At 36.2% G+C, this 9,992-nt stretch overlaps 2 protein-coding genes across 2 annotated transcripts; both read right to left on the minus strand.

Moving 5' to 3' along the window:
• Positions 1-444: 444 nt before the first annotated feature.
• LOC147542641 (putative F-box protein At1g32420) lies at positions 445-4,512 on the minus strand. Its single transcript, XM_086638350.1, has 2 exons — positions 2,599-4,512; positions 445-690 (listed from the first exon to the last, which is right to left on the minus strand). Exon 1 carries the CDS (start codon positions 4,143-4,145, stop codon positions 2,622-2,624), a length of 1,524 nt encoding a protein of 507 aa, XP_086494476.1. The 5' UTR covers positions 4,146-4,512; the 3' UTR covers positions 445-690; positions 2,599-2,621.
• Positions 4,513-7,684: 3,172 nt separating this feature from the next.
• LOC147542642 (uncharacterized) lies at positions 7,685-8,913 on the minus strand. Its single transcript, XM_086635326.1, has 2 exons — positions 8,248-8,913; positions 7,685-8,152 (listed from the first exon to the last, which is right to left on the minus strand). Exons 1-2 carry the CDS (start codon positions 8,899-8,901, stop codon positions 7,685-7,687), a joined length of 1,122 nt encoding a protein of 373 aa, XP_086491452.1. The 5' UTR covers positions 8,902-8,913.
• Between the last annotated feature and the right edge of the window lie 1,079 nt (positions 8,914-9,992).

Genomic DNA, 9,992 nt, shown 5'->3' on the forward strand with positions numbered 1-9,992 from the left:
TATTGCATCTTTTTATGTTCCTGATTGGGTAGCAACGGTGATAACATTTGAATATATGAAAATGAAAAACCACAAAACATTCAATCAATTGAATATTCGTGTAAAATACATGAAATTAAATTGGAGCGTTAGATAGTATGGGATCTTACTCATGTAGTCGTGTACAAAGTCAATGTGACCGAGTTTTGTATCATTCAAAAGGGTATATATATACACATATGTTGGTATGTATATATATAGTACATAAGACGCAAAGAAGATAAGAAAACGATATCCATGCATCCCCATTTTAATTACCTAGCAGAGCGCAAGAGATTGCTCGAAATATATTTGTAAAGCGGGAATGCAAGAGTACTGTTTAGATGGGGGTAATAAGGCATCAATATATCCTATGACTATTACACCTCGCTAGTTGTAATTAGGGAGATTCTTGCACATGTACAAAATTTCAAACAACAAATTACAAATCTTCAACCTCTACATGTACATATTAACGTACAGATAGTTCTTCAATATGATCACCACAAATAAGGTAGTCAACAATCTTCTAACAGAAAACATTATAGATAAATATACATATGTCATTTACTATCAAAACAAATGTTACCCGAACAAAGTTGATGAGAAGGGCAACAAGCTGCCAAATCCAAAAAGAAGTCACCCTTAAGTTTAACAATCCATAAAAGAAAACTGCAAAAAAATAAAGAGCTAGATTAGAAAAAAAACATACCCAGATTCCATTTATTCAAATTCGGTTAGGGTGCTTCTAAAGGCACCAAGCCAAAAGGCTGTTAGCATCCATCTCTATTAGCACCAGGCCCAACTGCTCATTTCTCTGTTAGCACCGTTCAACTATGTAGGCACCAGTCAAAGCCAACTTAACCCTAACACCTCCATCCGTTTATCACAAAATCAAACAAAAATCTATCGGACGGACCGTACCAGTCCAAGCCTTAAGAGGACTAAACAGATCCGTTGATCCGGGACTTAATAGGACCAAACGGATCAGGTGATCCGGGACTTAAGAGGACCAAACGGATCAGCTGATCCGGGACCTAGGAGGACCGAACGGATCAGCTGATCCGGGACCTAGGAGGACCGAACGGATCAGCTGATCCGGGACCTAGGAGGACCAAACGGATCAGCTGATCCGGGACCTAGGAGGGCCAAACGGATCAGTTGATCCGGGGCTTAAAAAAACATCCCAATCCTCACTCTCTTTCTCGTGAACTCGACCATGACCAGCTCCTCTGCTACTTCTCGCAAGGTTTTCTTCATCTTTCTCTCTCTAAAAACCCTTATTCTCATCTCCTTCTCTCTACCTTTCTGAATCTTGCAATCTTTCTTCTACATTTACAAAGGGGATATAGAAGGAATGAAGATGAATATGAGAAGGAAGAGGAGAGAAAATGAGTTTATTTTGTGGATGAAATTTGGTGAAGAAGGAAGAAGAGAGTGGACCCATTCTTTTCAATTTTGTGTATTTACTAACAGGAATATAAAGTAAATAAGAAAAAATGAATTTTTTTTACTTACACTATCTAGATGAGCACACATGATTTTTGTTTTGGAAAAAAAATGAATTGGTATTCTTTTTATTTTGGAAGAAGAAGATGGAAGAAGCAAATAAAGGTGAATGTCACCCACATTAAAAACCGGTGCTTATAGAGAACTCGAGTCAATGGCTATTGACCCGAGTTAATAAAATTTCCGGATGCTAACAGCCTTTTGGTCCGGTGCCCTTTAGAAGCACCCATTCGATTATCAACCCCAATATCCGTAGGTGATACAAAAAAAATACTATAAGAAAGAATAATTCATGTATTCACCAATATATAAATTCATTGAGGAATTTTATAGAACACTTTTTATGCGACTTAAAATAAGGAATCTTCACATGCCCAACTTACCAAAAAGAGTGGTCGTGGAGAATTACAAAAGAAATTATCACAAAATAAAATAAATTATTACATGGAAATTCAAGTCATTAAAAATCAAATCCCAAAACAGAGTAGTCTTCTTCTAATCCAATCCAACAGGGAATTTTAACAGAAAATAGTCTTTCAATGAAAATTATTAGCTGCTCAAGAGATCATTACCTCTCATTGAAGATCTCACATTCCTATCCTCTCATAACCAAAGAGCCCACAAGATAGCAAATGGAGATAAAGCAATAAAAAAAAATCTCAGAACTTTGTTTTTAACTTTCTTGGCTGCCACTATCACCTCTTCAACAGAGACACAAGAACTAAAATTTGCAACTAGATATTTGCAACTTATTTTTAATGCTATTCGCAAACAAAAAAAGCCGAGTTTTAGCTTTTGCTTGGCTACTGGAGATGCACGAAAATGCCACCGAAAATATAACTATACTAGTATCTCCTTATTATCTACCTTTTGGATCCAATATCGTTAAGAATCCGGTTTGTTTCTCACTGAAATTCCAAATGTACATACTAAGTTTGATCACATCAGTTTAAAAAAACTCAAAACATGCACTCGTTTTGTAGCAATACCATAACTAGCTAGAATGTCAAGAAAGTATATAAATAACTTATCCCAATTGCAAAACATAAGAAAAGTGAAGAAACAACTCACTTTTGGGATGTGAATATGGTTGTTCATTTGAAAGTAAAAAATTTATTCCTCTCTCCCTTTTTTTCCTCTTCTAAACTCCCACTGATGTGGTGACGTCTCACTTTAGCAATGTCACTTAACTTTGGAAGAGTCAAAATGCTTTCCACAAACAAGGTAAGTGCAGAAGAAAAAACAGTATTTATCCGAGGGATTTTTCCGACTACAACCTGAGTGAATATATTCTTCTTCCGATCGAAAGAATAAAGAGAGATGGTATAATCCTTGGTCTCCATGTCTTCACGTACATTGTACACTTTGTTTGGATCTTTGATATGGAAACTTTTCAGAATTATATGATTAGATATCGTATGAAGAGAAACGACTTGAGATTTTCCCCAACAAAAAGGCAAGGTCATATTCATTTCACTCCAGTTTTTGTTACTAGATGTCGTGGTATTATTCTCTTTCTTTTCATCGTTAAATATCCATAACTTTATAACGTAACTACTCATCTTAACTTGAAGAGCTAAACGTCCGTCCAGTTCCAATAAATTGAACTTCGGATCAGGGGGAAGTCCGAGTTCATATGCATTTGCATCTTCACAATGTTTCCTTGGCTCATCAAATATGATATTAGGGACTTGAATAGTTCTAAACTTCTCGCTTCCAACATCAAATGCAATTATATATCTAGGTTTATGATCTTCACGAAGGAATCTCTTCCGATAATCATCTACATCGGTGGTCCAATATATAGAACCATTAACATAAACAGATGGACTATTACAATCCACCTCATAAGGTGGCATACTATTATTATCAATCCTTCTCCATCTATTATTATTATTATTATTTTTAAGCTTTTTGTTATTGCCGCCAACTCTTCTATCTCTGGAGCCCATAACTGTCAAGACTTCACACAAATTATGTAAGCCCCCCGCAGGAACATTATACGTAATCGTAAAACATACCAATTTGTATTCATTAGAAGCAGGATCGAATCCAAATTGATAGTTCCAATTTGCTATACAAACAGGAGTGCCATACTTTTCTCTCTCTTCCTCTAAGAGTGTTGATTTTACCAATGGTGTTACTTGTCGAGTACTTAGATTACACAATTTAGGAGTAATGGGACGATCCCATACGTCAATAAAACAAATCAAACCATTAATTGAGTTTGTTGATATATTATTACGGAATGCGTCTGTAAAGTGAACCAAATCCGTTGTTGTCATTCCTTCTTCTTTGCAACCACCTTCAATCATGTTACATGTCAAGAACATCATCTCCGTACAACTTGGATTCTTTTCTTTTGGTGCAGGAGTAGTGATAAGAAGACTAGGGTTCTTTGACTTTGATCGGGTAAGGTATAAATCAACAAAGTTTTCATCTTCTCCAATTATATAATTCCATCGTCTACAAACGGATCTGAAACGAACAAGTGACTTCGTTGGTAATCTAATTAGTATCTCATGTACTAATAAATCTTCTTGAATAGGAGGGTTTGGGGAAACATGAACAGATCTATTGTTTTTCTTCTTGAATTTGAATCTGTTCTTCTTTTTCATCTTCCCGTTCGGAGGAAGTAGTAGGTAGGTAAAGATAAAAAAGAATATCAATGGAAGGAAGCTAGGGTTAGGGTTTTAATATACCGTAAATATTTGGAAACACTAAAAAGACTAGATTTCAATGTTTCCAAAACTAGATTTTCTGTCGGTCCAGCTAATGCCCGATGCCACAGCAATCATGTAGCCAATTTATATTCTCAACGTTTTTGTCAACCAAGAAATCTTGTTTAGAAATTTAGAATGTTAACTCAAATAAGGATCATCCGAAACCTTAAAGTCCATCAATCATTCAAAGGTGATAAATATCTAGGCATTAATCTCTTCATAGACAAAAACAAAAAGCAAGCCTTCAATTCTCTTCTAATCCAAATAAAAAATAAACTCTCTAAGTGGCAGAGGGGATATCAGCGGGTCTCGAGGAAACACGTTATATTTCCCAATAACGAAGCTCCACGCGTCCTCGCATGACGGAACGAGTTACCGTGTGCAGTAACGCAAAAGATCAGCGGGAAACGCGTGATCAGAAGATCAAATCTGTGACGTCACAGGATCACACATGGAAAAGAAAACAATTACTTGAGCAGAAGTCGAAATGTGTCTTGGGAGAACAAACCACACGTCAAGACAAAACACAGCCGGGTAAGCTCTGGCAAAAATAGCACTTGATCAGAAAAGGTATCCACTCAGCTCGGTACCAATCAGCTCTGGAACATCAACAAAAAGACCGAGCTTCGCGAAACAACTCTTGTCCAGGTAATACCTTTGACTTCAGGATCTTCAAATATTTGAAAAACACACGAGTTACTTCTACTCCTTAGTCTCTTTACTTTCAACTAAGTAGTGACGGGACTCATGATGGTGCACAAAATGTCCAGACGTTGACTGACGTCTGAAGAAGTCAAGATCAGCCCTAAAGTCTCTTGGGTCAATCCGGCTTAAGACAACAGGACAGCTAAGTACCTGATGGTCCACCATACGTTCCCCTAACTGGGAGGTCGGCCGGAAGAAACCAGCTCTGCAGAACGCCTTTAACGTGACCAGATCAGCCACGGGGTCGCAAAAGGAGTAAGGGGAGTCTACACAGGTTCGGCCAGTGTCTTATGCCTAGAACTGGGCAGACAGCAGTGCCAAGCGACCTACTGAATTAATCCCGAATCTTCCAGAAAGATCTCAGTAGGCCACATAAGCCCGATTGGACTCCACGTATCTAAAGGAGGAAACTTCTCCTTTTGAGTTTATCACTCCGGTAAGATATTTACGAAGTATCCTTAAACTTAGGAACTTTCACTTATCAAAGATTCGAGATAGACTTGAAGAGAAATCCTAGATACGCAAAAGAGGAAACTTCCCTTACGGTTCGACGGCAACCGCCTAGCCACCGCCACTAATCACAGTCGGTCTAACATCGCCTATAAAATGCCCCCCACATTGTCTTTCACAGGATACGATCTCTTCACCTGAAACAGATCACAAGACACTCAGAGTTCCCATAACTCGCCCCCCAAAAGAATCGATCAATATTCATTCTTTTATTACAAAGAGCACCCTGATTGTCTTGAGCGTCGGAGCGGTTTTTGAACCCTTTGCAGGTTTCCCCCTCGGGAACAAACGAACAGGAACAAGGAGCAAGGCACGAGGAGCAAGGAGCTAGAACAGAGGAGAAAAGCAGAAACCAGAGCTGAAAGCAGAGCTGATCAGAAGAATCTCACCTCTCATTACAGAATATACCATCATAACTGATGTAGATTGTTGCGGAAGCGTAAAAGTAATGGAATCCACCATTGTTATTAAACTAAACAAATGAAATAAAGCTGATGAAATAACGATAAAAGCGATAAAAGATAAACTTGATTAATAATAAACGATAAACTTGATTAATAATAAACTTGATTCATAATATTCTCTGATCTGAATAACAAGGACAGACCTGACTTCCTCTTATAGGAACTTAGAACTAGATAGACTCAAATTAGGATTCTTAAATATCAAAGATACTCAAATATAGAAACTTCTAAACCTAGACTTAGTAGGAAATACTAAAACATGGAAACTCCTAAACTCTAACCCTAATGGACTCGGCCATGAGGCCCTCTAACTAGTTCGGTCGTGAGGCCCATCTTGATGGTCTCCATCATACTCCCCGACCGAGAACGAACTTGCCCTCAAGTGAGACTCAACAATGCAATCCTTAATTCCCACTTCGAGCGAACGGTGCATTGGGGTCGAAGAACACCCACTTGGACGAAATCATTAGCTTCAATCTCATAGTGCAAAGAATCTTGCAAAAATAAATGTAGGAAAGAAACTTCCAACAAATTGCAACATCTCCCGTCATCTTTTAATTTGATGAAGAAGACCACAAATACCACATAATATTTTATGGAAAAATCAACCTTGAATTTCTTCACTTGAACGATCTTCTCACGTTCATCTTCGTGTTGCTTATAAACCAAACTCGAATATGGCTTAATCAAATCTAAACTAGAATGAACTGACCTTTTCAAGCTAAAAGAGGATAATTCACTTTGTTCTTCTTGTTCCTCCGTCATTGAAAAAATTTTATTTTTTTTGTCAAGAACTTCTTCAATACCATCGAACACGGTGACCGAAGTAACATTCGAGAACTGTCTACTGGATTCAATCTTTGTCTCCACATATGAAAAAGATTCATCTAAAGGAAGAAAAACATACCTAAAGATGCTTTTCAATGTAGTCCAATCGTCGACGAAATTTTTTCCTTGATCAATGAGTCTCCATTGCATCTCGTTGAATTTTTCATAGACTCTTTTAGACAAGTGTTGTTCGATGACAAAAACCTTATCTTCGTCATGGACTTCTTGGTTTATAAACCAATCTTCCATCTGTTGAATCCAAAAATCTATATGATATTGATAATCAAACATAGGAATTTTGGAATCGACATTAATTTTGTTTTGATCTTTTCGATCAACATAGAGTTGTTGTGCATCTCTTAAAGGATCCCAACCTAAACGCGAAAGATTATTCCAACATTCAAGATGAGAAGTATTTAAAAAAATTATCTGTTCCCAGATTCTTAAAGCTCTGAATACCAGCTGATGTAGATTGTTGCGGAAGCGTAAAAGTAATGGAATCCACCATTGTTATTAAACTAAACTAATGAAATAAAGCTGATGAAATAACGATAAAAGCGATAAAAGATAAACTTGATTAATAATAAACGATAAACTTGATTAATAATAAACTTGATTCATAATATTCTCTGATCTGAATAACAAGGACAGACCTGACTTCCTCTTATAGGAACTTAGAACTAGATAGACTCAAATTAGGATTCTTAAATATCAAAGATACTCAAATATAGAAACTTCTAAACCTAGACTTAGTAGGAAATACTAAAACATGGAAACTCCTAAACTCTAACCCTAATGGACTCGGCCATGAGGCCCTCTGAATAGTTCGGTCGTGAGGCCCATCTTGATGGTCTCCATCAATAACGGAGGTTGTCATGCATCAACTCCCTTTTTCATGTTGATTTGACGGAAGGCCTTTTTTTGACATCAGCATTTGGCGCTAGAAGGAGGGGATCTCTCTAGCAAATCATCAAATTCGGTAACCCGAACCTCACTCAATACTTTTTCAGAACTAACTATTTCCCTAAGCCCCTCAGGTAAACATGTCTTCATACGAAGTACATTTGATAAAGTAATTTTCTTTCCCGATGTGAATACAAGTTCAACATTACCTTTACCAAATACTTTAGAACGGACTTCATTTACCCTTTGAATTTCTTGAACATCATTTATTGAATCATAGGTTTTGAATATTGATCTATCATATAAAACATGAACCGTGGCACATGTATCATACCACCATCCTGGAACTTTTCCATGAATTGCATTGATTTCGCTTAAAACTGCGACAACCTCTTCATTTATTGCATTTGCCTCTTGCGTTTGTTCCTTACGAAATTTACAATCTCGAGCATCATGTCCCACTTTTCCACACACAAAACAACCTTTAGGTTTCTGCATGGTTTAGAACGTCTTTTTAAATTTTCCTTGAACCTTCTTCGGACCCGAAATTTTTTCTTTATTCTTCTTGGGATGATTTGATTTTTCACCATGTTGGCTTTAGATATGCCAATATCATTCTCCACTTTGTTGTCTCTTGACCTTGATTCTTCTTCTATCCGGAGATGTTTTTGGATTTCCTCCAATGTAAAATCTTCGGATTTGTGAAGAATCATATTCCTATAATTTTTCCAACTTGGTGGTAATTTTGCTATAATTGCACCAACTTGAAAAGACTCAGGAATGTCAATTTTGACAACTCTCATTTTATTCACAATAATTTGTAATTCATGAATTTGGGATAAAATAGGTTCATCATCAAACATCTTAATATCAAAATATTTAGAAATAAGAAATTTTTTCGTACCTTCTTCTTCAACTTTATATTTAAATTCAAGAGCAGTCCAAATATCTTTTGCAGAACGAGTATCGGTATAGAGATCATGCGATTGACCAGACAAAGCATTTAGAATATGACCTCTACAAATAAGTTCATCTTCTTCTCTGTTCTTTCTTTCATCCATTAATTCATTAGTATCTTCTTCACTTGGTTCAGGAATTGATTTCAGTGTAGGATCAAGAATATAGATCACTTTCAGAGCAGTTAAAAGAAATTTCAATTTGTCTTGCCAACGAGTAAAATTTGTACCATCAAAACGATCTAATTTCACCAAATCTTGATTCATCAATTTAATAGTTGCCATAGTAGTCTCAGTCTCCACCAAAATATTGCTTTAAGATTGTTAGAAAATTTTAGTAATACAACAAATTAATATAGGGATTGTAGAGACTTGAAACGTGTATTTCCATTTCTCTTCTTACTGACTATCTTCCCTACAACCTTAGATGTGTTGTCTTGTGAATCTCGAGGAACATCCATGACATTGTTTATGAAGAACCTGATGAGTGATGATGCATGTCCATGATGATATTTTAATTAAACTAATGATCGTACGAATCTCACATGCATTCAGAGACAAACCACATACAAAATCAGCAAAATACATCCATAGGATCCTCTTCCAAAATCCAAATAAAAAAATATGATTTTTGTTTACTTGTTTACTAATTAATTAGGTTAAGATGGTTTACTTAAATACCCTCATTAAGATCATAACACCCTTTGCTAATCAATGAGACCAAAATATAGGGTGTAGTAGATATTTACACTCAATTGTGTCCTAGGCTGGACAAAGATTACCATGTGGAGAGTGTATAGAAAATGTACTCAAACCGAAATGTGAGTGTATATCCTAAGAGATGTAGGTAATATTTCGTAAAGATAACGCAATAAATGTGATGTAGACGCAGCGGAATTAAAGAAGAACAATAAAATAAACTAAGAACAATAAAGAAAACGATAAGAAACGATAAAATAAACTAAAATTCTTAATAACTTCAATAGTTTTTCTCTTCAAGGTAAATAATAAAATAGACTAGACTTCCTTTTATAGGATAAAAGACTTTCCTAGATAGACGCAAACTAGGATTCCTAAATAATAAAATACTTAAAACATAGAAATTTTAAAATAAAGAAATACCAATTTAAAGCAACTTCCTAATCCTATACTAATTAGGACCACTATTGTGGCCGACCGGAACGTGGGCACGCGTGGACGTGGGCCCACGTGTTATGCGCCTGCATCAAAATGTCTTACAAGTCAGATATAGATTAACCTTCCAATTATACGATTGACATAAGAGTTCTTTATATGTTTGTATGGTTAACTATCGGTAGAATTAACACCGACTATTTGTTAACGATGGCTACAACTACACAATTCATTATGAAATC

This window comes from Eschscholzia californica, unplaced genomic scaffold (genome assembly GCF_041429995.1).
Source record: "Eschscholzia californica isolate CP2 unplaced genomic scaffold, dmEscCali1.0.p SCAF_4, whole genome shotgun sequence".
NCBI lineage: Eukaryota > Viridiplantae > Streptophyta > Magnoliopsida > Ranunculales > Papaveraceae > Eschscholzia > Eschscholzia californica.

Coding starts and splice junctions, on each gene's coding strand:
- LOC147542641 (XM_086638350.1), bottom strand. CDS start 4,145: ATGAAAAAGAAGAACAGATTCAAATTCAAGAAGAAAAACAATAGATCT.
- LOC147542642 (XM_086635326.1), bottom strand. CDS start 8,901: ATGGCAACTATTAAATTGATGAATCAAGATTTGGTGAAATTAGATCGT. Junction 8,153..8,247: donor GCATATCTAAAGCCAACATG/GTGAAAAATCAA, acceptor TAAACCATGCAG/AAACCTAAAGGTTGTTTTGT.